The sequence below is a fragment of the Neoarius graeffei genome, chromosome 5 (genome assembly GCF_027579695.1).
Source record: "Neoarius graeffei isolate fNeoGra1 chromosome 5, fNeoGra1.pri, whole genome shotgun sequence".
In the NCBI taxonomy this organism is placed as follows: domain Eukaryota; kingdom Metazoa; phylum Chordata; class Actinopteri; order Siluriformes; family Ariidae; genus Neoarius; species Neoarius graeffei.
This window is the reverse complement of record NC_083573.1, coordinates 31,253,649-31,281,204: the sequence shown is the minus strand read 5'-3', so window position 1 is coordinate 31,281,204 and position 27,556 is coordinate 31,253,649. Positions and strand designations below refer to the sequence as shown.

At 43.9% G+C, this 27,556-nt stretch overlaps 1 protein-coding gene across 4 annotated transcripts in view; it reads left to right on the top strand.

Annotated features, from left to right (window-relative positions):
* Window positions 1-27,556, top strand: part of cicb (capicua transcriptional repressor b) — a 174,963-nt gene that overhangs the window by 131,496 nt on the left and 15,911 nt on the right. For all 4 annotated transcript variants that reach the window (XM_060921540.1, XM_060921537.1, XM_060921539.1 and 1 more), the window contains exons 3-14: window positions 222-371; window positions 688-844; window positions 16,641-16,749; window positions 16,858-17,040; window positions 21,160-21,292; window positions 21,403-21,581; window positions 21,699-21,834; window positions 24,204-24,301; window positions 25,438-26,293; window positions 26,605-26,744; window positions 26,874-27,022; window positions 27,162-27,343. In XM_060921540.1, coding sequence (XP_060777523.1) covers window positions 222-371; window positions 688-844; window positions 16,641-16,749; window positions 16,858-17,040; window positions 21,160-21,292; window positions 21,403-21,581; window positions 21,699-21,834; window positions 24,204-24,301; window positions 25,438-26,293; window positions 26,605-26,744; window positions 26,874-27,022; window positions 27,162-27,343 — 2,472 coding nt within the window. The remainder of the gene's footprint in view (window positions 1-221; window positions 372-687; window positions 845-16,640; window positions 16,750-16,857; window positions 17,041-21,159; window positions 21,293-21,402; window positions 21,582-21,698; window positions 21,835-24,203; window positions 24,302-25,437; window positions 26,294-26,604; window positions 26,745-26,873; window positions 27,023-27,161; window positions 27,344-27,556) is intronic.

Genomic DNA, 27,556 nt, shown 5'->3' with positions numbered 1-27,556 from the left:
TCGAAATCTTCTTAGTGAAGCGGAAAGGTAGATACTTATCATATAGGACCTGTGCCATATCGGCACTGGGTTTTGGTACCCAGCCCTACAGTTGGGTGGTGGAGGTACCATACCAGACCTTTTTGGGTTCCAATTTAGATCAATTGATTAAATTAATTGAGGTGATAAAATGTGAAACAAAGGCTGAAATAAATGACCGACTGTTGTTCTCTTTTCTGTAGTGTGGACTAATGTGGAGCCTCGCTCGGTTCCAGTGTTTCCTTGGCACTCGTTGGTGCCGTTCCTGGCACCCACCCAATCAGATCCATTGACTCAGCCTGGTGAGGGCCAACAGCCTGTCAATCATTCTCAGGCTGGCACTCTTAAGAAAGGTAATTATTATTTTTAGATGTGCAGTTCATCTGTCAGATTCACTGGAACACTGAGTCACAGTTTTCTGGAAAGAAATAGTTTTTCTCAGCACCACGGTTTTACAGTGTAATTTTTTTTTTTTTTTTTTTTTTGATTCATGTTCTCTTTGTGTTTTTCTCAAATGAGCTTTGAGACGCGCTGTAACACTATCTGTAAGTTATCCATTAGCTAACGTTGCAACTGACTAATGATGATCCCAAATTGGAACATTTCAGGTGAGATAAAGTGTGATCAATGTTGTCAGGTTACAGGGATAATCCTTTTTCTGTCTTTTAGAGTCCCAGGCTGGTTCAGCGGTGAAGGACGTCGTCGAGGGAGCATCAAACCCTACTTTGCGGCCTGCTCCCTCTATCGATGACCTCCCCCCAGAGAGAGAGAGGGAGACGGAGAAAGAGAGACAAGACAGTGAAACAGAGAGCGATGTCGATGATCCGTGAGTGCTCCGTCTCTGTGTGTGTAAGAGTGCATGTTGGAGGCAGATGGATCCTTTGATTCTCAAGGCCACACACAGGAAGCTGATACTTAATGCAGTGCTAATCTTGTATACTGGTTTATGTTGAGTTTAATCCTTTACACACCAAGATTATTATTCAGTTATTTATCTCGCAACATATTATTCTGGAACTGTACGCAGAGCCCCATACTTAACAGAATATGGTAATGCATCAACCTGATTTTTAATGGTTTTGACCATACCACAATCTGTATGTACAAACGATGAACGTATACCACCACGGGGAACTCGACCGTGAGCGCAAAGCAACGTACCTCATAAACACTCGACAACAAAAATTTGTATCTTCATTTACGCAAGATAGATGGGTTTTTATCCAGGGCTTATTTTTAATTTGCTCTTTAAAAAATTATTTGCTAACACCTTTTACGCAAAAAGATTCATGACACCTTCATATAAAACTAGTTAAAACGGTTTTATAAGTCCACCGGGTTGTTGGACTGTTGACTGTCATGTAAAGGCAATAGACCAGGGGTCACCAAACTTTTTTTTTTCTCTGGGGGCCACATTGTCGTTCCTGACTGTGATGGGGGGTCGGGTCAGCTATATAACGTAGAATTGTATGACCCAGACAAATATGACCACCAGCAGGCCTCACTGTGTAGTAGAGATTACTAGCCTGGCACAGCCATCTGCACTACTATATCCCCCACTGCTATAGACCCTTTTCAGTTACGTGACCTTCGTAAATGCGACCACCATTTTGGACATGTAGCGGACTTCGGCTCGAATTGGTTTGAATGCGAGGAAGGCGACAAACGGAGAACATACAAGAAAAAGGAGCGAGATGCAGAAAACACCTTCGCTATCCAGCGACGTAGGGCATTTACAGGGCGAGCAGAGGGAGAGATAACAACAGTAACGACACATTAGCAACGCCGTACAGAAATAACGGTTTATGGCACAGACCCTTTCGGTTCTCGCTCATCTAGCTGCTACAATGACTGCTTAGACTGCAACAATAATACCTAACACACATTTAAGTATCCGTCGTAAAGACGTGAAACTCATCGAGTGACGAGTGTGTTCATTGATAAGCTAACACAATCTAAAAGTAGACATACCATCACACTGCCCCTGGCGCTGTGTACAGTTTACCTTCTACGGTTTGTGCACTCACTATTTGCCATTACTTTCTCCAACCGTTGTTACAGATTACAGGGAACGGCCTGGATTTAAGAGACAAATACATGTTCCTCTTGCTTTGAACACTTATTTGTAGGCAGTGCTTAATTTGTAAAGTGGGAGGTCCCGGAGCGCAGAGGATGAGCGGCTCCGGTGCGGAAAAAAAGGGGGCGGGGCGCTGCGCTTCTGGGCATGTTTTGTAATAACACTGCAAATTAAGTTCATCTGCAGATATTTTGTGGATGTCGTTTCATGAGAGAAATCACCAACAAGACAGATATCAAAATCAGACATTAACACTAAATAAACTTGCATTTTTTTATTTAAATTTTTTTTTTTTTTTTTTTTTGTTACATAGTCAAAAGAGGTGTCGGATCACCGGATCCAGTGTAAATAGCTGCCGGAGCCAACGCCCGAGGTTCCGGAGCGCGCTCCGGCTTGCTCCCCCTCAAATTAAGCGCTGTTTGTAGGACACTGCCTCTGATCTGTCCTACAGTCTACCAACAGCAAAGGAACACAACGCTAGCTAATGTCGTTAGCGAATAGCTACTACAGAAGAACAAAGGGGTTACAATGGGTTATTTTAGCCTATTTGGTTACACACTCGCCGCCACAGAATGTTAACAGCAATGTAATGCCTTTTCTGGCTAATTTTATTCGTCTTACCTCCAACAAAGTGGTCACTGCACAAGCGCTGGTATGCCGAGGGCTGCCAATCTTTCCTGTTTATGGCCGCTATCCATCTTCTCCGTCGGTCAGCATCTACCGGGATCCGATAAAATGATAACCCTTGCCTTGTTTGTTGATGGTTACTACATCCAGGTGCACAACAATATAGTGGCATGATGGAAGTCTTGCTGAAAATAAACACTTTCTTTGCTGCCGTTCCTCAATGCTGGCTGTGGTAAACTACTGGTAGTACATGTCCAAAATGGCGGCCGCGTTTGTCATGACGTCACGTGAAAAGGGTCTATATCCCCCACTGCTATATCCGCCACTGCTATATCAACATTTGATTCCTGGCACATATTTGTTTATCTTTACTAGTGGTTTGCAAAAGTAGTAATCGAGTCTTCACACTTTGTTTTAATTTGAAATACCACAGATATTCCATTTATTTATTTTCTAATAAAAATAACATCAAAGCTGTCAAGGTAAGAAACATCTGCCTAGTTGAGGTAGGACACTGGCAAAGGTGAGTGGAAAATTATAAATTGTAGATAGGCCTGTTGATATTATTAATAATAATAATAATAATTGTGTGCAGCACTTGATAAAGGTAAAATAAATAGGCCTATAAAATAAATACATTTAAAAAATAGCGAAATTATAATATGAGCAATAGATCAATAGATCACAGCAGTTGTGCTGTGTCCTGCACGTCATTGCTCTCATCCATGGCCAAAGCAAAAAACTTGAATTCTGACGCTTTCTCATTCAGCTGGTCATACACGTTGTCCCCCAATTCTTCGGTTCGCCTGGTCATAGTAGGTGCGGAGAGACTCACCGCGTTGAGCGCATCCTTCTTGTCGGGACATACTTCCTCGGCCACAGCAAGCATGCATACTTTAACAAAGTCCCCATCAGTAAACGGCTTTCCATGGGTAGCTAGTAGGTGAGCTGCCTTATAGCTAGCTCGGACAGCAGCCTGGTTGATCTGGGTTTGGTGAAGGAATACGTTCTGTTGTGCAGCCAGTCCGCATTTCATCCTCCGAATCCTGTCTTCTCTTGTTTGCCCTCGCAAACTAGCATACTCTTTGTGGCGGGTTTCGTAGTGACGACGCGGATTATATTCTTTGAAAACTGACACACTTTTTTTACATACAAGACAAACTTTACGGTCCTTACACTGAACGAAAAAATAATTGGTGGTCCGCTGTTCTTTAAAAACTCTGCACTCTCCGTCAGCTTTTCGCTTACCGCTAGCCATTTTGCTGTCCTGTACACTGACAGTTCTCTGCGCGTGCGCTGCCTGTCGCTGCTTGATCGCGAGCATATGATGAAAATTTGGAAAATATGAATAGTTCATTTTATAACTAAATATCAATTTTAATTGATAAAATCAACAAAATACAAGATGCAGACATGTTGTTATTTGCCAAAAAGCAATTTAAAAAAATAGGCCATGACCACTTTTGGGGATTGCCTCATAGGGCCGGTTCAAGTGGTGGGGGACAGAGGGGCTGGGGGGCCGGTCAAAGGGGGGGTGGCGGGCCGGAGTCGGCCCGCGGACCGTAGTTTGATGACCCCTGCAATAGACGGATGTAAGTGCAGGAAGGCTTTTATTGAAGGCACGCTAGCAAACCGATCCAAAACGGAGACAAAGGCAGAGTCAAAAAACAGGCCGTGGTCGAGTGAGGCAGAGACAGGATATCAGAGGTAATACAATACTCCGAGTTCAAAAACACAAACGGGGTCAGATACAGAAATACAAGGCTCTCGCCAAGTCTGTGTGTTACTGAGAGTCCTTTTACTGTATGTATGTGCTGTGATTGCACTCTAATCAGGAACATGTGCATGGTAATTAGTCCTAACGGTGTGTACACGCTTTGCGCTCTGCGGCTGCGCGCTCCAACACGCATGGACGTGACGGGTGTAACCAGACAACTGTTTGATATTCGATGGTAACTATATAATAATGATGTAAAGTGAAAGCGCTGGTTCACTGCTGTCCACCAGGCACCCAGCAGAGTCTCACCATAGTAAATGTGATGGTGGTGTTTCTGGCACATGGCATGCGGTGTCAACGAAAGGAATAAATGTGTACGGTCATGGCCGAAAGTTTTGAGACTGACTCACATTTTGGTTTTCACAAAGTTTGCTGCTTCAGTGTCTTTAGATCTTTTTGTCAGATGTTTCTGTGGTATATTGAAGTACAATTATAAGCATTTCATAAGTTTCAAAGGGTTTTATTGACAAATGCATCAAGTTTATGTAAAGAGTCAATATTTACAGTGTTGACCCTTCTTTTTCAAGACTCCTGCAATTCGCCCTGACATGCTGGATATCAGCTTCCGGGCCAAATCCTGACTGATGGGAACCCATTCTTGCATAATCAGTGCTTGGAGTTTATCACAATTTTGGGGTTTTTGTTTGTCCACCCGCTTTTTGAGGATTGACCACAGGTTCTCGATGGGATTAAGATCTGGAGAGTTTCCTGGCCATGAAGCCAAAATTTCAATGTTTTGTTCCCTGAGCCACTTCTCACTTTTGCCTTGTGACATGGTGCTCCATCATGCTGGAAAAAGCATTGTTCATCACCAGATTGCTCCTGGATCGCTGGGAGAAGTTGCTCTTGGAGGATGTTTTGATACCGTTCTTTATTCATGGCAGTGTTCTTAGGCAAAACTGAGTGAGCGAGCCCACTCTCTTGGATGAGAAGCAACTCGACACATGAATAGTCTCAGTATGCTTTACTGTTGGCATGACACAGGACTCATGGTAGCGCTCATCTTTTCTTCTCCGGACAATCATTTTTCCAAATAATCTGAAGGGGGGGGTGGCACGGTGGTATAGTGGTTAGCGCTGTCACCTCACAGCAAGAAGGTCCGGGTTCGAGCCCCGTGGCCGGCGAGGGCCTTTCTGTGCGGAGTTTGCATGTTCTCCCCGTGTCCGCGTGGGTTTCCTCCGGGTGCTCCGGTTTCCCCCACAGTCCAAAGACATGCAGGTTAGGTTAACTGGTGACTCTAAATTGACCGTAGGTGTGAATGTGAGTGTGAATGGTTGTCTGTGTCTATGTGTCAGCCCTGTGATGACCTGGCGACTTGTCCAGGGTGTACCCCGCCTTTCTCCCGTAGTCAGCTGGGATAGGCTCCAGCTTGCCTGCGACCCTGTAGAACAGGATAAAGCGGCTACAGATAATGAGCTGAGATGAGATCTGAAAGGGGATGTTTTTCTTGGAGAGAAGTGGCTTCTTTGCTGCCATCCTCCAAAAGTCTTCACCTCACCGTGCATGCGGATGCACTCACACCTGCCTGCTGCCGTTCCTGAGCAAGCTCTGCACTGGTGGTGACCCCATCCCGGAGCTAAATCCTCTTTAGGAGACGGTCCTGGGAGCCCCGAAGCCGCCTTCACAGCAATTAAACCTCTCTCCTTGAAGTTCTTGATGATCCGATAAATGGTTGGTTTAGGTGCAGTCTTATTGCCTGTGAATCCCTTTTGATGCAAAGCAATGATGACTGAACGTGTTTCCTTGGAGGTAACCATGGTTAACAGAAGACAATGATTTTCAAGCCCCAACCCCCTTTTAAAGCAGCCAGTCTGCTCTATCAGCGTGACGGAGTGATATCAGCTGCCTTGTCCTCCTTAACATTTTCTCCTGCGCTAACTGAAATGATGTTAGCAGGTCATTTTGACCATCAGGCTGATTTTGTGCCTTTGCAAATATTTTGCTTATCCAGTCATTGGGAGGTCCACTTTTAGGCACTGCCTAAATATCTATATTAGGAAATGTATGTAGTTGCCAGCATGAGGAATGCAAAGACTGGGGCGTTTAAGGAGTTAAGAAATCACGATTACACAGTAGTAATGAACTTGTTGAAAGGGGGGGGGCAGGACCCCACGATGCATAGTAGACATTTTCAGTGTGTATCTTTGGTACAGCTGCTGTTTGTGACTTCTGAGAACACAGCTCCGAGACACTCCCCACTAAAGCCATAGTGCTGTGTGTTTGTGCTGCTTTACGCCACCATTTGTTAATTTAGCAGACACTGTAATCCAAATCAACATCCAAATAGGGTCGAATGCAAGTCAAGCTCAGAGCTCTGTTTCCCAAAGCGTCGTTAAAGATCATTGTGTCCCTGTAAGCTACAGCATGTTCGCTCTGCCGTTTAAAAACGATGTTTTGGGGGAGCGGGTTTGTTCAATGGCACAATGTGTTGACTCTCCAGGATGTGAACTCATAAGGGGTGTTCACACTGCAACTTTTACTCCGGTGTAGCGCCGGGGCTGCCCCGGTAGAGCGTTCACACGGTACAAAGTTATACCGGTGTAGCCCCTGAAAGCTGCTTAAACCGGTGCAAATCTAACCCTGCTCGGGAGGTGGTTTAAGAAATTTACTCCGGAGTAAATGCTAGTTTGCGGGGCAGCACCGATATAAAATGGGACGTCTGAACGCTACAGGGGTAGACTCGCTACGTGTGAGGAGAGCTGATTACATACGGGCATTGCATAATTTGCATCCTGGTATTTTGCGCTTCCAAAATGGCGAATATCAACAACAACAGAACTGCGTGTCTTCCAGTGTTGCCAGATTGGGCGGTTTTAAGTGCGTTTTGGCGGATTTGAACATATTTTGTGCTGGAAACCGTCAGCAGTATCTGGCAACACTGGTGTCTTCATCCACGTTGTTTTCCCGGCGCTTGGTGATGCCATGACAACCGGGAAAAGGAAGTACATTTTCACGCATGCGCATATTTCATTTCCGCATTATTACTATCGTATAGCACGGTCGCAAAAACTGCCGTGTGAACGCAAGTGGGGCTGCACCGGTGCTAACACGCTTCTCTCTAGTAAGCAGGTTTGTGACGTGTGAACGCTCCACAAAATTTACACCGGTGTAAAAGATATATCGCAACAAAATACATCGGTGCAGCATCGATGCAAATATGTGCCGTGTGAACACCCCTATAATCTTTTGGGCATGAGCAGTGAACCTCGAGTGCTGATCTACAGATGTGCAGTATTATTCATGCTTTTCCAGTTTTTATTGCATTTTCTGGTGATGGCTCTTTTAAACCGAGCAGATGACTTCTGCAAAATGGTGTGTGTGTGTGGTCAGATGAACATAATGGCAGCTCCGAGAGAAAAGCACTCCACTCTCAGTTGTGTGTGCGCAACTATACAGTAAGAGCAATTTAGGTAATGAGTTGTCTTTTGGATATACTCAACCAAAAAGCTTTTCCTCGCTCTTTAATGAGGAGACGTGTGCAAATTTTAGACCTAAAACAGGACATAATGTTATTGTATCGTCGCTCAGTCAACCGGTCCATCCAGAAACTCCCAAGTGCAACACATCCATCAGTCGACCTGCACTGATCTTCGATCGGTGATATTTTGTCCGATTTGCTTTGAATCCAGGGCGTCGCAAATCCAAGAGCAGGATACGGTATTTTACAGAGATTACAGCCAGTGCTGTTTGTTAAACCCGAGAGATTTCACACTGAGGGAGAACTTGGTGACTGACTCATCCATAAACACAAACGCACTCCCGTCCAAATGAAAACGAAGCATTGTCTGGAGGCTGGAGTGGTGTTTTTAAAATTACAGTCCATGGTGAATTGCGCTGTGCAGGACTTGACATATTGGACGTCCACAGTATAATTTACAGTTGCTTTCGGATCTAAATTTAAGAAGACGAGCTTTCTCAGCTAAACACAGTATCGGCTAATTGAACGAACTACAACATCTCGGTGTTTCGAAGATAAAAATAGTCTTCCAGATGAAATGGACTCCAGAACAGCAGTAGTGGCATAAAATTATAACCCCAGCATTTACTTTTGCAGCTTTAATTAAATAAAGTAAATGCAGAACATACTCCTGCAAATGTGACCGAAATGATAGATTATGTCCACCATAATGTATTTTAAGTAAACCTGGTTACTGTCCAGGGTGTTCTCGCCCACTGTCAGCTGGGATTGGCTCCAGCTCACCCGCGACCCACAATGGATAACAGGGATTGAAAATGAATGAATAAATGAATGGTTAGCTGAAGGAAATCGATACGTACGATCCAATGGGGACTGCAAGATCTAACCGGGCATTACAAGCAAAGATAACTGCAGGATTGAGTGAGCGTGCAGGGCTCGACGTTGTGGACGTCCGATCGGACGACCGTTGATCCAAGTCAAATCTGCATCTGCCTGTTCGACGAGTTGAATTATTCCCAACTCTCATGGAAGTTCCAGGAGTCTTCCGCATATTCATTGCAGCTGCCTGACACCCACACATTAGATACAATCGAGAGTGCATGAGAAAGAGAGAGAGCGCATCCTGATAGCTCTGTCTTGTTCAATAGCCCAGTCAGTTTTCTGTGTGGGCAGGCTTTAAGTTTTCTCTCCCGGGCCGAGAGTCCATCAGTTCAGTGTATCCAGGAGCGTCATGGCAGAGTGCCCCCCAAAAACAAATACAAAACTCGCTTCAAGTGTCCCCTTGTCTAATAGGGGTAAAATAATGACAGTGTTGCACGCTGTACTGTTTGTAACCGTGACTTTAGCATTGCTCATGGCGGGGTAAACGATTATAAGACACGTTGAGGTGAGTTTAACAGTGTCGTGCTCAGGTGCAGATTTATGCTCGCTGCTAAGGCGACATGATAAGGCCAAACTCCTTGAAGACTTGCTGAAAGTAGCAATAGGATATAAAATTACTCGTGTGTTTTATATATCCATCCATTATCCGTAGCCGCTTTATCCTGTTCTACAGGGTCGCAGGCAAGCTGGAGCCTATCCCAGCTGACTACGGGCGAAAGGCGGGGTACACCCTGGACAAGTCGCCAGGTCATCACAGGGCTGACACATAGACACAGACAACCATTCACACTCACATTCACACCTACGGTCAATTTAGAGTCACCAGTTAACCTAACCTGCATGTCTTTGGACTGTGGGGGAAACCGGAGCACCCGGAGGAAACCCACGCGGACACGGGGAGAACATGCAAACTCCGCACAGAAAGGCCCTCGTCGGCCACAGGGCTCGAACCCGGACCTTCTTGCTGTGAGGCGACAGCGCTAACCACTACACCACCGTGCCGCCATATGCGCTCCAGACAGTATAGTAATTAGAGGTCGACCGATCTATCGGCCGGCCGATTTAATCGGCCGATTTTTGCCATTTTTTAATGAATCAGCATCGGACGATTTTCTTATTTGGTCGCGCCGATTTAAAGTCAGGCACGGCAGCTACGTAGAACGCGGCGTGCAAAAGACCCAAGCCAACAAACGTTTCATGAGTCAGCAGAGATAGCCTACAGGTAAGGCTTCAATTCTTACATTTCAATGTCCTAAAGTCGTATATTTGCTCTCATGATAGTTGTAATCTGTAATGTGTTGCTTCATTTAGCGAAAGGAAAAACGAATAGCATTTCAACTGCATCAGAGTTGTAGAATTCCTCTCGAAACGAAACGTTGCGATGCGTAGCCTTGTGGCCGCGAGTGCGTCGGGAATGCGTCGACTATGTAAGCCCCCTTAACGCTGGTGACCGCTATGTTCCGATCTAAACTGTAGTAACGGACAATCTAAGTGAAAAGTTAACAAAAAGAGGACGCAAAACTAACCTGTGAACGTATTATAACATTGCCATCCCATGTCCATTCGTTTTCGCGATGTATACGTTTGATTTGATTGTGAACCGGAGACCGATGCTAGACCTCTGTAGTTCCTATTTCCGGTTTCCTGCACAGCATGCTGGGAGACGGAGTTTTATATTGTTGAAACGGAAACGCGTGAAAGTTCAAGGCGTGGAAGTTCCACAGTGAAACTGTATAACTTGAACATGTATTTTGCCGTTTTGAAGTAACTATCTGAAGTTGTCACATCATGGAAGTCTTCTTGCACTCTGTTAGTCTATTAATTATTCATTTTATTCATTAATTTAATTCTTATTATTGTTATGAGTACAGTCATTTTTATATAATACATAATATTTATACTATATATTATTTATAATGAATAAAATAAATGTTATGAATAATAAAATCTAAATGAAATTAATAATTTCTTTCATTAACATATAGTAACATAGTAACATTGAAGGCATTTTTTCCAGAGTGTTCAATTTTCAATAAATCGTGTTAAGTTTATAAGTGTTGTGCGTCCTCTTACTAGTATGATATTTTAGCATGCCAATTAAGGACAATACGATAGCATATCGGCCCAAAAAAATCGGCAGCTCATATCGGCCATCGGCTGACTCTGACCTCTAAATATCGGTATCGGCATCGGCTTTAGAAAAATCCATATCGGTCGACCTCTAATAGTAATGATACCATATGCTTTCATATCCTTTGGAAATCGTCAAAAATCACCTTTTTTTAATAATAATTATTCAAGAGTTGCATCAATAAAGTTCCCACAAAACCAGTTCAATCCCCTCAGTGATCCGGCCGTGTTATTGTTTATGAAATTCTGGGAAAGCTGGGTGCAACAGGTGTGAGTAAAAATAACCACGTCATAATACCTAATCATAGAAGTTCGTCCAAATCGGAGAAACGGTGATCAAATACCTCAATAAAATAAATGTCTGTGGCGAATCTTTTCTTCTGTATGCTTCACATTAACCATCACAAATGTCTTAAAATATTCCGGGGGAATTTTACGACAGTGTCGAACTCTTAGTTTTTCATTCACAACGTGATTCTGTCCCCCTTATCTTGTCCAACTTATTTTCTTTTGGTTTTATTTCTGTAAATTAATTTATACTTCATGTTTTACTGGCTTCATCAAGATTGAACTTTTTCCTCCAGAAGTTTTGAATTTGGGTGAGAGCAGGGGACATCGTGGATCAGGCGCCATACCATAAATCCAGGGACCCGGGTTCGATTCCGACCCGAGGTCATTTCCCGATCCCTCCCCGTCTCTCTCTCTCTCTCTCCTGCTCATTTCCTGTCTCTACACTGTCCTATCCAATAAAGGTGAAAAAAGCCCCAAAAAAATCTTAAACAAACAAACTGCAGACCAGGTAATGGGTTAGAACAATGCGCACATGCACGCACCATAATGTGGCACTGGATCGTTTCTGTTTGTTAGAGTTTTATTGAAAAATTATAAATCGTTAAAGCATAATGATCATAACTATAGACTTGCTTTTTGATAAACTTTGATAATCACTTTCTTTTTATTGAACTAGTAAACCCATAGGAATAATAAAAAGGTTATGGGCAGGACAAGTGAAAAATCTTACTGCTTGTCCAACTGGACGAGCGGATTAAAAAGTTAACGTAGAGCCCTGGAGTGGTCAAAATTCCAAACCTGGAGTGGGTGGGATTGGGATTGAAACAGTCCTGAGCATTCCTGCAGACTCCCGACATCTCAAAGTCTAATTAGTTTTGACTTGAAAGACCAGTTTCTGAATAAAAATGGTAGCAATAGTTTTGGCCTTATTTGCAGCCAAACCTCTAAGGGTGTGTTCAGATGTGCAGTGTTGAGTCCGGTTGACTCGAACCCTGGTGTGAATTCCTCTTTCCTCTTTGAGGTATGTTCACACACACTAGTTAGTTTGGAACCGTACCGAGTCTACCTCGCTCTAGACCGGTTATTTTGGTCTGCACTAGAGTGAGCAAGGTGTGGTATGGTTCTAATCGATCTCCAGTGTGACTCCATTGCAGTGAGAAAGTAATTCGATGACACAAATATAGGAAGTGAACCAAACGTGTTTAAGGATGTGGGCAACAGTTTTTGTAGATGCAAGCTGCTAAAATGAGCTGCAATGCATGAGCTGAGCCAAATGGCAGAGCTAAGTGCTGCAGAAATGTGTGTTCTGGAGATTTGGACTGATGGGGGGTGAAAAAAAAAAAGAGAGAGAAAATAAACAGTGCATGTGATATAAACCAAACGATTTAAACTAGTCATTTTTATAACCGGGGCGGCACGGTGGTGTAGTGGTTAGCGCTGTCGCCTCACAGCAAAGACATGCAGGTTAGGTTAACTGGTGACTCTAAATTGACCGTAGGTGTGAATGTGAGTGTGAATGGTTGTCTGTGTCAGCCCTGTGATGACCTGGCGACTTGTCCAGGGTGTACCCCGCCTTTCGCCCGTAGTCAGCTGCAGAGATGCCTACTAGTACGGATTGGCCGTATTTTGTACGGAAAAGTTACGTAAATACGATGTTACGGCAAACAGTGTTATTCTGTACGGAATTATTATAAAGTCGTAAAAAATTCCAGTGAGTTGTTTTTAAATGTCCAAGCGACTTTTTCAATCCATGCGCGATTCATGGCTAGGCTATTTATTTTTACGACAACCACACATGCTGTGTGTGACATGCGCAGATTCCGCACATTTGTTCGCGCTATTTTCGATACGGTAGGATGGCCGTGCATTACACCCAGTCAAAAGGGCAATGGATACGCGCACTGCAGACTGTGTAGAACTGACATTAACATCACTCATGGTGGTCGCGATGACTGCAGGCGGCATGTCAACTACAAAAAAAAAAAAAGCATATGGAGTATGCTGAAATGGCGAGTCAGGCGGAAAGTAAATCTGGGGGTATCCAGCAGTGTTTTACGAAGTCTGTGGATGAAAAGACACGGAACGTGACCCGTGCTGAAGCGGTGATGGTTGGCCTGTGCTTGGAGTTGAACTTGCCAATTAGTGCCATGAAATGTGAGTTAAACTTATTCAGTTTCTTTTTACGTGTCTGATTTTTATTCACTGAAATATCAAACACTGGCTGGACTTCTTTAATTCAAAGTCTTTTCAGTGTTGCAAGTGCAAATGTACATGTAGTATGATCCAAAACAGAATTTTATGATTAGTGCTGTTGGGATTGTGGCAAAAAATTGATCATTCCACTGTTTTAAATACAATTATAAATGTCATTTTATTCAGTGTCTCTTCTGAAGCATTATGCTGAAGTATTTATATATTGGGACATTAAGATAACAATGTCGGACTCTCTTTGGCATGAAATAAGTAATTTTTTTTTAATTTTATTAGACTCCGTTAACAGGTAGAACATTTTGTCAGGCAATATAATATAATACTTTTGAGGAGTTACATTCAATACCAATGATTGGTAGTCAACCGTAATGTCTGCAAACAGGGAACACTATTGTATTTATAAAAATGTGATATATTGTATGCTCTAGAAATTTGTCGAGTGGAAATTCAGTTGAGATGGCTGCTCGCGATTTGTTTATTCAATTCACACAAAACAGTTCTTTTTAATAATTTAAATGTTAAACATATTGGTATATACACCTCTTTATAATGGAAATGCGCATAAATTAATGTTACTGAAAGTCATTCCAAAATACTGAAAAATGTTTTCAAGAATACTGAAATTCAAAATTTGGGGTAGGCATCTCTGCAGCTGGGATAGGCTCCAGCTTGCCTGTGACCCTGTAGAACAGGATAAAGTGGCTAGAGATAATGGATGGATGGATTTCTATAACCGGGTGACACAGTGGTGCGGTGGTTAGCACTGTCGCTTGACAGCAAGAAGGTTCCGGGTTTGAGCCTTATCGCCAACCAGGTTTCCTCCCACAGTCCAAAGACATGCAGATTAAGGCTACGTTTACATTAGACCGTATCTGTCTCGTTTTCTTCGCGGATGCACTGTCCGTTTACATTAAACCACCTGGAAACGCCGGGAAACGGGAATCCGCCAGGGTCCACGTATTCAATCCAGATCGTGTCTGGTCCGGTGCTGTGTAAACATTGAGATACGCGAATACGCTGTGCTGAGCTCTTGCTGGTGTCCTCATTGGACAACGTCACTGTGACATCCACCTTCCTGATTCGCTGGCGTTGGTCATGTGACGCGACTGCTGAAAAACGGCGCGGACTTCCGCCTTGTATCACCTTTCATTAAAGAGTATAAAAGTATGAAAATACTGCAAATACTGATGCAAACACTGCCCATTGTGTAGTTATGATTGTCTTTAGGCTTGCCATCCTTCCACTTGCAAGTGGTAAGTGATAAGCGCTGGGATCACACACACAGCGGCTCAGTCCCGAATCGTGGCTTGTGCGCTCCACTCGCGCGCTCTGTGAGCTGCGCAGGGCCGGAGTGCGCACCCTCCAGAGGGCACTCGCTGTTCAGGGCGGAGTGATTTGGAGCGCAGGATGCCTGCGGAGCCGAGCGTATCCGTGTATTGGTGTTGCTGTGTGCACGGCTAACGGTTTTAGTGTAAACGCGAATCGTTTTAAGAACGTTAATCTGATGAGCCGCTGATTCGACGTAATGTAAACGTAGCCTAAGTCAGCTGGCTACTCTAAATCGCCCATAGATGTGAATGTGAGTGTGAATGGTTGTTCGTCTCTGTGTTAGCCCTGCGATAGATTGGCGACCTGCCCAGGGTGCACCTCAATTCTTGCCCAATATGAGCTGGAATTGGCTCCAGCTTCCCCTGTGGCCCTGACGGGTAAGCAGTATAGATTAGTGGATGTATTTCTTTAACCATCTAGTGGCTCCTGTGATTTTTTTTTTTTTTTTTTTTTTTAATTTTTTTTATTTCTTGGCAGAAGTTTACTTTATTCCATCATCCATTGTTGTATTTCTGAATAATGAGTGAAGGAATTTTATACATGTATTTTCAGCCCTACAGACAGACCTCAGCCAACGTTTTTTTTTTCTTTTTCTTTTTGGTTTGTTTTAATTATATGCTGTGAGAAAACAAAACCCAAATACAACCCAAAAGTTTAAATTTTGCTCCGATTCAGAATTAGCAACCGGAATAATGGGTGTGAAAGTAATAAAACCCGAAGTGGTTTTATTAAATGTGATTTTATAAACCGTAATAAATTTACTAGTAATAAGGAGGACACTGGTGTAGCAATTGCACCCGACAGCGTCAGCGTGGCAACTGAGCAAAAGTGTACCTCGGACACACCTCTCATTTCACAACAGCCCCAGCGTCCACGGTGTCCCTTTCTGTTTTATGATTGGGGGGGGATTCTGACCATTATTGTGGTATACAATCGAGAAGCAAATGCAAACATTTCCAGACAGCTAGACGAGCAGTGCTGGAGTGTGTTGCCGTCACTAACTGATGAGTAGAGTCAGTTAGGCTACGTTCACACTGCAGGCTGAAGTGACTCAAATCCGATCTTTTCGCCCATATGTGACCTGTATCCGATCTTTTATTGACAATATGAACGAGACAGATCCGATTTTTTCAAATCCGACCCAGGCCGTTTGGATATGTGGTGCTAATTCCGATTCCTATCCGCTCTTTTCATATGCGACTTCAGTCTGAATCGCCAGGTCGCATTCATCCGACTTACACATCATCAACAAGCCACAAACGTCACTATTCTGCGCTGAAGTAGGCGGCGGGTCTCTCAAAAAAAGTTACAACAACATGGCACATAAATGACATCAATGCGAGGGACGCTTCGGGCTGTGAAGGTTCTGAATCTTCTCAATGGAAGGATGCAGAGGTTAGGGAGCTGATTTCCATTTGGGGGGATGCAGCTATTCAAGCTAGATTGGATGGGTCATACCACAACCGGGCGGTTTTACTTCCGTAAACACTGGCCATGCTCACTGCGTGTGACGTCGTCGTATCCTGCAATGCGCATGCGGAACACTTTTAGGTCGCTTTTCGTTCATACTGAGGATCACATACAAGTCGCATATGTGAACGACCTCACAATGTGAACGACCTCACAAAAAAATCGGATTTCAGAAAAAAATCGGAATTGAGCATTAAGCCTTGCAGTGTGAACGTAGCGTTAGAATCCACAGAGAGGCTGCACTGCGTCCAGATGAGTTCCTCATGAAGCTCAGGCTGATCTGAATCAAGCCTTGTTCGTATGAGGGTGTGTCATGCGTATTGATGAATGGATATTTGCACAAAAATACATTTGCATGCGATGCAGGTAAGCTTTCGATCATTGGTTGACGTGTGTGTGTGTGTGTTCAGGTTTTTACCAGGTGTCCTCCCAGACCCACCAGTTTCGGCATCGTCGGGGAAACGCCGTTCTCAGTCTCTGAGTGCGCTGCCTAAAGATGACAAAAACAGCCCTGGCAAGGTTTGATACACACAGCACACTCCAGTACAGAAAAGTAAACTTCCAGTCTGTGACTCCTCAGACAAACAAAAACTTTCACCCATTCTGCTAATACTTCTTCAAACATAGAGGGAGAAGGATCATATCCGGAGGCCCATGAATGCCTTCATGATCTTCAGCAAACGCCACCGTGCTCTCGTTCACCAGCGGCACCCTAATCAGGACAACCGCACTGTTAGCAAGATCCTAGGAGAGTGGTGGTACGCTTTGGGACCCAAAGAAAAACAGAAATATCATGACCTTGCATTCCAGGTAAAGTGTGTGTTTGTGTAGTCTCGTACACTGCTGTACTGCTAATGAATCTTTGCTTGCCGGTTAAGCCTAGGTCACAACCGGACGTACGATTTTTTTGGCCGTGCGATTTTTGGCGTTTCCCAAATCACTGCCTTTTTTTTTTTTTTGGTTCGTGAAGAAAGACGCACGTTTGCCTAGCAACCTGAAAAAAAACGTAAGCGCCCGTAGAGTTTGTTTGACATGACAAAGAACCTCTGCGGCCGGTCTACGGCTCGAAAATCAGCACGTCACACGCGCGCCCTCCGTGCGTTTCTTGCATTTTTTGCACGTAGACCGGCCGTAGGAGCACGTACGGCCGGTTGTGACCGAGGCTTTAAAGAAAATGATACAAGATGAAGTAAGCGCTGAGATTTTACCCCCAAGTCTTGATGTTTACTCTGTTGGGTTATAAATGTCAGGCATATTGATATCATGGTAGATTTAAACTTCTTATTTAAGCCATTTACACACAACAGCTTATTTTCAATTATGAATTATTGCAGTGTTTAGGAGTAAACTTCTTCAGTCAGGTTTTGAGTAAATGCCAACTTCAACAAAGCACAGTGTGGGGAAATAAGGCCGGACCGGCGGACATTGACCAGTAATTTTACCATTTGTCCATCTGTATTTCAAAAGCATCGGACCAGATGGCTGATAAAAAATAATTCAGATGTGTCCGTCTGTATTTCAAAAGCATCAAACCGGATGGCCCATGAAAAATCGTAAAGATATGGGTCTAATCTACTTCTAAATGTTGCACTGGGTGAATACATTGTCATAACACGGCCTGTGAAACGGGCCCCCGCGGGCCTGACTTGAAAAATTCATAACTCGGCCACTGATGGTCCTAGCCCTGCTAAAATTTACCAGGCACATCCCTCTCCCTGAGACCTTTTGAACGAGCCCAGGCACGCCCGCAACGACCCCGCTTCAGCCCATTATTCGCTCCCGAAACCCCCGCGCAAGCGCTGCTCACCGAAAACTTTAATATGAGCCCTGGGTCGAGCCAGCCTGTAAAAATTCATAACTCGGCCACTGATGGTCCTAGCCCCGCTAAAATTTACCAGGCACATCCCTCTCCCTGAGACCTTTTGAACGAGCCCAGGCACGCCCGCAACGACCCCGCTTCGACCCATTATTCGCTCCCGAAACCCCCACGCAAGCGCTGCTCACCGAAAACTTTAATATGAGCCAGCCTGTAAAAATTCATAACTCGGCCACTGATGGTCCTAGCCCCGCCAAACTTAACAGCCCATCCCTCTCCCTGAGACCTTTCAAATGAGCCCAGGCTCAGCCCGAGCTGACGTCAGGCATGAGCATGGATCACAGCAAGCTTTAGCGCAAGCCCTGGCTACAGCCACTCGCACACGCAGGGATTTAAAAGCTCATCATTTGGCCACCGATGGTCCTCGTCCTGCCAAAATTTGCAGGCACCTCCTTCTCCCCGAGTGGTACGCTAAATAAGACAATAACGCACTCCGTATTGACTGTTGTTTTTATTGCACGATGCAGTTGAACTAGTGTTTTAGGGTTCTATCTGATTGATTGTATCTGATTTGATCCAGTCAGTTGATTGAGTTCAGTTTACATGACAGTTTGCAGTACAGTATTATGTTAAGTGCCAATCAATAGTTATGTGCCTTTTTTAAAAAATTTATAATAAGAATGACAGTCATATTCCTATGCTTTTGAGGATGTAGATTTATATTTTAATAGAGTTTTTATTTTCTTCTCTTTTCTATTTTAGTCTAAATGCCAAATGATATGACCGTGTCTAGTTTTGAGTCATTTTGTTGCAAAGTTACTTGGAATCTCGGACTCAATATTTTAACTCTGTTGCGTAAATTCTTACGTAACAGAGTTAAAATATTGAGTCCGAGATTCCAAGTAACTTTGCAACAAAATGACTCAAAACTAGACACGGTCATATCATTTGGCATTTAGACTAAATCGATAAGAAATTTAGTAATTAACAATACAACTATTCAGTTGTATTGTTAATTACTAAATTTCTTATCGACTTAGTATAAAAATAGTCATCGTTGATATAATGTTTCATTAGCGTTGTTATAGTACCTATATACCGTATGAGTACCAGTAAGTTGTAACCAACTGGAACATCCTTGCACTCCATACTTTTTTTCGAGACATGGAGCTGACCTGTGTGCGCTACTGTTTTCTTGGGTAGAACTTTAAGCAGGTTTTTCTTGAATCTTCTGACATTTTCTTGTAAGGGTTGTTTTACAATCAGGGTACAAAGTTTGTGTCGCAGGGGTCCAACATTCAAATTGATTCAAACTGGTTCTTGTAGCAGTTTTTAAGTGAAGGACAAGTTAAAGAGCAGATTTCAGGTAATTTTTTGACGTGTGTGTATGGTAGTTTTGTGTAATCTGCTATAAGCTAAAGAAGATTAAGTGTCGCTTTAAGCAGGGCTGGGAGAAACAAATGAAGTGATTCTCGGAGAGGACTTTTTTTTTTTGACAATTCAGAATCCACTACTTCCATAGTGCTTTTAAATCTAAGGCTGTAAGCTTTGTGTTAGTTGTCTCTAATATTTATGTCCCAATATCTTGACCACATTTTAGGATGAAAATAATCATTTTAGATATGTTATTTTATATTGAAAAATTAGCTGTCTCGGAGAGGACTTTTTTTTTGACACAATTGCATACTGATTTGATCAAAATAGTCTGAAAACTTACTGGCATTCAACATTAAAACTTAACTACGTTTCCAATGATATGGAACCAAATATGTGTTTTATGGTATAAAGAATGATGTAAGTGCATCCCTTTTGGAGCGACCTGTGGTCAAAAAAGCACTTTTTCTAAATGATGCGAGTAATTTTGCTAAATATGACATATTGCCATACATTCACCAAAAATAACGTTATCACCACACTTTTTTTTTTTTTGCATGATAAATAGAGCTATCACAGGGCTACAATAAACAACCAAGTTTATTTAGTCAAGCCTTTTGATATTGAAGATAATAAGTGTTAAATGGGATTTTTAGCTTGCGTACCCTGATTGTAAAACAACCCTTAAAAAATTATATTCAATTTGTAGTGTCATTAGCAACTAATGTCTAGTGTAATTTGCCCTTTGAAGATCACAAAAATGTGCCTGGAAATAGCCGAGACGCCATCTCCAGGCATCTAAAGCCCTTCAGCTTCCAGGGCTCCAAGACAGGCCCCGGACCCCCGACTGCATTGTTCCATGCCTTTGGCCCATCATTTGGACAGGCTGAAATTTGGGCAGACAGACACCATTTCAGACTTGTCTGTGCTGTGATGGTCTGCTTAGAATTCCTCATTTCCCACACTGAAGCAGATTATACCTCATCTCATCTCATTATCTCTAGCCGCTTTATCCTGTTCTACAGGGTCGCAGGCAAGCTGGAGCCTATCCCAGCTGACTACGGGCGAAAGGCGGGGTACACCCTGGACAAGTCGCCAGGTCATCACAGGGCTGACACGTAGACACAGACAACCATTCACACTCACATTCACACCTACGGTCAATTTAGAATCACCAGTTAACCTAACCTGCATGTCTTTGGACTATGGGGGAAACCGGAGCACCCGGAGGAAACCCACGCGGACACGGGGAGAACATGCAAACTCCGCACAGAAAGGCCCTCGCCGGCCACGGGGCTCGAACCCGGACCTTCTTGCTGTGAGGCGACAGCGCTAACCACTACACCACCGTGCCGCCCCCCTAAATTTCATATTAGCTATAAAATCATGTTGCCGATATGTGGTGGTGTGACACCAGGACTCTGTGTTTTTAAAAAAAATAATAATAATTTGCTTGTAGAACTATAAAGTTATGGCACTTTAAGACGAAATTACATCTTATTTGAATAGCAGCTCTTAAATCCAGGCTAATGGCATATCTGTAGCACAGCTTTGTGATAGTTGTGAATAAATAAAGCTGAACTGCCTGTGGGCTGTAATGTTAGTGAAGGCCTAAATGTTTACAGGATGCATATCTACTGGGCCACGAGCAAAATTGGACCAGCTTGTGTTCTTTTTAAAAGTCTGGTGAGCTGCTTCACAGCCTTTTTTTAATCCCCCCCCTTTTCCATCCCTCACAGGTGAAGGAAGCTCACTTTAAGGCCCACCCCGACTGGAAGTGGTGTAATAAGGACAGGAAGAAGTCGAGCAGCGAGAGCCGTAACGCGCCAGGTGGAAAGGATGTCCGAGAGAGAAGCATGTCAGAGACAACAGGTAGCAGGACTGCGCTCTTTTTTTTTTTATTTTCAGGTCTAATATTGAGCACTCCTTTAAGCTGTATCTTGTAACATGATATTGTTGTTCTTTCCCTTTGTCCCATTCAGAGCCTCCGTCTGTTTCCATGGGTGCTGAGCTTAAAGGGATGGGGCCGGGCGTAGTAGGCGTGTCAGAGCGTGCTGGAGGGGAGAGGCTTGCACGCCCTCGTGCCTTCTCACAAAGTGCTATGCACAGCTTGGAGAGAAGTGAAAGAGGCAACCCTCAGGTGTTAGCAGAGCTCGCCCAGGTAAAACCCGTACATACACACTTCCGTTCCAATGTTCTAGGCTATGTTGTTAAAATATTGAAGCGAATTAGTCCCAGGAAACACGTTATGTATTCAGCTCTCTCGCTCTCTCTCTAGATATGTGGGGATGGGGGTCAGTTTTCAGGCCGTGGGGGAGCACTGTCTCAGGTCCAGAGGGGTGTGAGTGAAGATATGACCAGTGATGAGGAACGCATGGTCATCTGTGAAGAGGAGGGAGATGATGATGTCATTGGTGAGTCAAGATTATTAATTTACCATAATCATCATCACTTAGCCCATGTTCTTCTAGATGTCGTCAAATTCAGCATTTTAGCTGCAACGTGTTCATTTATGTTTCATTGGAAACTTCAGAGTAGCTCCACCTGCAGCGCCACTGAAATCCCCCAGCCAGTTTCAAATGTTAAAAAAAATTTTGTGAGCAGGTAGTAAGTGTAGGATCAAGAAATTATATATATTTATTTTTTCGCGGTCCGGTTTCCATCAAATCCTGCGCTCTGATTGGCTGGCAAGCAGGTCCGCATCCTACGATACGGACCCCGGTTATGGACCTCTGGCGACTCGCTCGTTCACAAAAACAACAAATATATGGTAGCATTTTTTTTGTCAACATTTATCTTTTTCTATAAGATTTATTTTTAAGATTTATCAAAAATCTGATACGTTTTTGCCAGCATTTCTCCGCATAATAGCATTAATTTTACAGCATGGATAACGATAACGACAGTGTTCACAGCGAAAGCGAGTTTTACTACCCTGAGGAAGAAGAAATAAAAGAGAACATTTCAGGAGAAAGCTAAAAACCTGTAACTGTTGCTAACGCCGAGCAAAAACATGGCTGAATCCTGAATGACTCGATTTTGTATAAATAGGGGACTACATAGGCGGCAAAATGTAGTTTTTTTTTCCTGCTATAGAAGTGCACTTGTATACCGAGGAGGAAGCCATTTGCATTACAGCCGTGAATGAGGATTCAAAATGGCGGCTCGGCTCGGTTTTCTCTTTCGGGCGCTCTCGTTTTCTGTTAGAATTTGATAAAGAAAAAAATAAATATATTATTTACCAGCTTAAGGTTGGTCCGTATGGTGAAATACTGTGACCTCGGCCCAGAGGACCTCGCTCAGTACCTTCAAGACCTCGGTCACGGTATTTCACAATACGGACGTCCCAGCTGGGAAATAGCATACCGTATTTTCTGGACTATAAGCCGCTACTTTTTTCCTAGGTTTTGAACCATGCGGCTTATACAAAGGTGCGGCTATTCTGTGGATTTTTCTTCCACCGCTAGGGGCGCTCTAACCGGAAGTAGAATCAAAAATAAGATAGACGGAAAATCAATGCAAAGAAGAATTAGCAGATCTTTAGCAGATAGAACACGCACGACAAATTACTAACTGGTAATTATTTTCAAATCCAGCGAAGATGATTAAAGTGACTTGTGGTTTCAAACACAGGAGAAATGAAGGTAAATAAATACCGGTTATTTTCTCTTGGTTCTGTTCCGTTTTAATCAGCAAAGTTGCTGCCGTGTTAAAAGGCACTGTTCGGAAAGAATCTGTTCAGGTACATACATGTACATTTACAGTACAAAATCGTTCTGTACATGCAGTAAATATCTCATTTTTCAACATAGATATCTGCAGCTTATAGCCCGGTGCGGCTTGTATATCTTTTTTTAAATTTTTTTTAAAAAATAGAGCGGATGCGGCTTATATACAGGTGCGCTCTATAGTCCAGAAAATACGGTATTATTTATTTACCTACCGTACCTACTATTTAATTATAACTGAAAGTGATTTTTCTGTCTGATCAGTGCATCAGACTGCCAGTTGACAACAGTGTAAAGAATTTGTGAACGGTATTGGTACTAGAAAAGTGTGTTGGGAATAATTTTTTTGTTTTTACATACAAGTTGAAAAAAGCCTACATAGTGACCGGTCCAGGTTATTTAGGTGACATGGGGGTGGTTAACACGTATCTTTTGGTAACAGGTGGACAAAACTCAGATTTTTGAAGCTTTGTGAAGCATTCGTGTGTCGAGCTAAATCCACCCACCCTCTCCAGCACAGTGTAGGTAGCTTGGGTAAGAGGGACTCTTCTGCCAACTGAGCCTGCACAGTCACATCGCTAGTAGCTATGCCTAGCAAATACAGTGAGGGATAACGCCATAAATGGAAATCCCATTGTCCCATTCGAATGACTGATTTGTTTAAAATATGTCGAATACTAATTTTGGATACGTTTCATGTCTTTTTGAGTCTTGACCATGAAACAGTTGGGAAGGATTGCAAACAGGACTCTTTTGCCAAAACTTGTGAAACTCTTGGGCTTTGGGATAAATGTGTGGGTGCACCACGATGTCTACAAAAGAACTAAAAGCAGGATATGATTATTTCTTAAGCAGCACGTTTCCAGCAGTCGCTGTGGGAAGTCAAGCAGTCAGTGGAATGAAACAAACAAACAAAAAAAAAAGGGGTCGTCAGTAGGGTATGCATGCAGTAGATGAAGCGAGACCGTACAGGTCATTGCGAACAATCTTGTTCAGGACTTCTGCTCGATGACTTCAGTAACTCGATGGCATTCTGTCTCCCTCTCTGAACACAGAGGATCCTTATCCAGGCAGCTCCATAGATCTGAAGTGTAAGGAGAAAGTGACAGACAGCGACAGTGAAAATGGATCTGGGGATGAAGGTGAACGTAAGGTAGTATTCGGATTCTCACTTGTTGCCCCACACCAGCACATACAGTGTCTCAAGTGATGTTTAGTTTATCGAGAATAAACAGCTTGAAATTTTCGTTAAGTGGTTGTTTTTTTTTGGGTGTGTGTGTGTGTGTGTGTGTGGAAATGATTTAATATAATAATTAGTGCTGTCAAAAATGTCGCGTTATTAACGCGTTAACTTGACTCAATTTTAACGGCGATAATTTTTTTTATCGCGAGATTAACGCTCTGTGACATGATGTAGGTTTTTCATAAGCTTTTGAAACTGCCAGGAACTTGGAACAGAGACTTTGCTTAGAAAACCGATAGCAGCTAGACTGTAATGCCACGCCCCGCACAGCCAGAGTCCTCTGCCCTCCCCCCAAGAACCAGCGTGGGCAGGGCGTGCTAGTAGAGATGGGATTTATGGCTCTTTGATGGGATCCGCATCTTTGTGATCCGTTCTTTGAAAAGAGCCGTTCAAAAGACTGGCTCATTTGGCTCTTTTTAAATATTTATTCAGTTTTAAGACGACAGCGTCTAAAGAAGCCAGATCCCTCTGAACTGTAAACTCAATGCTATCCCAGAAATCCTTCCTGTAATATGCAAATTTGGCCGCCTCTGATTGGACAGCGCGACGCATTAACAGGCAGAAAGTGTAAAAGTACAAAATGTGTGTTAAGTGAGCTGAAACAGTAAAGATCAGATTCAGTGCAATATTTATCAACGAACAACTTAAACTTAATATAATAGTGTACTTTATATTATAATCAAGCATGTCAAGCCTACTGTCACTGTGTAACCTGTCTTTCTGATTAGAGCTGTAGACTAACTCAAACAGTAGATCATTTCAGTCATGGTTCTCTTGCTAGCCCCACGCCGGTGCTCGGCTTAGGTTTCACGTTGCAGTGGCTGTGTCAAGACGTGTTATGCTTTGCAATAAAAAAAAAAACATTGGTACAAACCAAGCCCATTCACTTTTTTATGCTGATAAGAGAATTACAATGTTTTTTTTTTTAATGTGACAAAAATGTGCGATTAATCGCGATTAAATATTTTAATCGCTTGACAGCACTAATAATAATGTCTCTTATTTTGTTCCCTCAATTATTTCTTCTTGTCCTCTTCGCTCCTCAGAGAGTCTTTGCCCCCGTGATCTGCTCGTCAGCGCCAGGGCCCGGTCACGGCCGGAGCGTATCTCTCTCCTCCTACCCTTCCTCCAGACCCTCCTCAGAGACTTCCCTTAAGAGGAAGCGTGTGATAGAGGGAGGAGAGGGAGAGCGTCGGGATGCTGAAGGTTGTGTGTCTCACTGTCTTCCCCAGTCTTCCTCTGGCCAGTCCATTTCAGTCAGCACGTCTTCAACATTGGGAGCAGCGAGAGTAGCATCCACTATCGTCACTAACGTGGTACGTCCTGTCGTCAGTACGCCAGTGCCAATCGCCAGCAAATCAGCCCAAGACAGAAAAGCCGCCGCTCCTCAGGCGCAGCTTCTTATTGGCTCCGGAATGGCAGGAAGTGGGGCGACTTTGGCATCATCAGGAGGGAGCGGGTACTATTCCTCATCTTCGCCCAGTCCTGGAACTGCACCAGGGGGTCAAGGGGGATTAAATCTAGTCTTGGGAGGCACATTCCAGGCACCATCTGCAGTGCAGCTTATTACGTCCCCTGCTTCTCAAAATCCAGCATCCCCTGCAACAGTCACTCCCACGCAGAGTAATGGTCCTGCACCTCTGCCTGTGCTGCAGCCTCACATCCTGCCTACAGCCTCGCCTGCACCCTCTGCAGGCCAAAAAGCAGTCACGCAAGTACAGTACATCCTGCCCACTCTCTCTGCCAACAACCCCAAGAGCCCCTCCCCTCAGCAGCCCAGCCAACCAACCAGTATCTTCACCCTGCCGACAGCGCCGCCTACACTTGCTTCAGTGGCAAATGGGAAGCAGTCAGGATATACCTCTGGTCCTGCAGTAGGTGTGGTCAGTCCAGGAGCTAGAGGTGAGGAGAAATTTCGTTCCTGTTGAGGGAAAAACCGATATCTTATTATGAAGAGGTCGTTAAAATCTCAAACTCCTGTGAAATTATTGTAAAATATTGAGGTATTGCTGTTTATTTCTTGTTTAGAAATGTTGAATGATCTTTTAAAGAAGCCATAGCTAAAAGATGAGTTGTTGAAATATCCTAGTAATAAATGAATTCCCTTCTTCTCCATTGCTTTTACAGTTCTACCTTGCGCTAGATAGGTGAGGTGCTCGAGCGATAGCACCCCTGTTATTTATATCACACTGCCTTTTTTTTTTTATCCACAGTGCAAACACAGTCCCCAGTCTTACAGGGCAAGATGCTCGTTCCCATGGCAACTGTGCGGACCACTCCTGCCCCTTCTCAGCAGATTCCCCTGATGGCTCCTCCTCTTCCTGTGCAGAATGGAGCTCAGTCAGGAAACAAGGTGGCCGAACGTTCTCATACGTACAGAACTAACGATTTGTTCCTGTGCGGTAGACGGACGGGCTTTTCTTTGTAGCAGTGCGTTAATTATGATAAACTGGATGCAATACTACCTCTCCTCCTCTTCTAGATCATCCAGATTGCCCCCATGCCTGTCATGCAGTCCCCGCTTCCTTCAGCAGGGAGTCCGTTCCCTGTAACCATGGCAGCAGCCACAGTGGTTGCCCCCCCAGGCTCTACCCCCTCACAAGCTGTGCTGCTGCCTCCCCCACCCACGAGGTATGATACACACACTCACACCCCCGACTACAAACGCACGATTCCTCCAACACTCCACTCCCACTCTTACACAATGCTGCAGTACTAGAGTTTACTGCAGTCTCTTCTACTCTTAACCGTTCCTCTCTGCCTCTCTCAGAATCACTTATGTCCAGTCCACTCCAGGAGGCCCATCCCCTATCCCGCTTGTATCCACGGCAACAGGCTCCGCCTCCCAAGCGGCCCCCGCAACACCTGGATCAGCATACGTGCCGTCTCCTTTGGCCACCTTTGCAGCGATTCCTCACGCGGGACATACCTTAGTGCAGCCGCTTATTGCTGGTTAGTGTGCGTGCGAAATGTATCAGCTGCGTGACATTTTACCTCTTACCCCAAACATCATCGGTCAGCCAGAAGGAGTTTGGCGTCCTTCGGACTGAACGAACATCCTTTCGCTGACCGATTGTTTGGGGTAGAGCTGTGTAAATTAAATTTTGGCCAGAGTATTCTTTTAACCGAGTGCTGCACGGTTGCAGAATCGCTTCACAGACATGA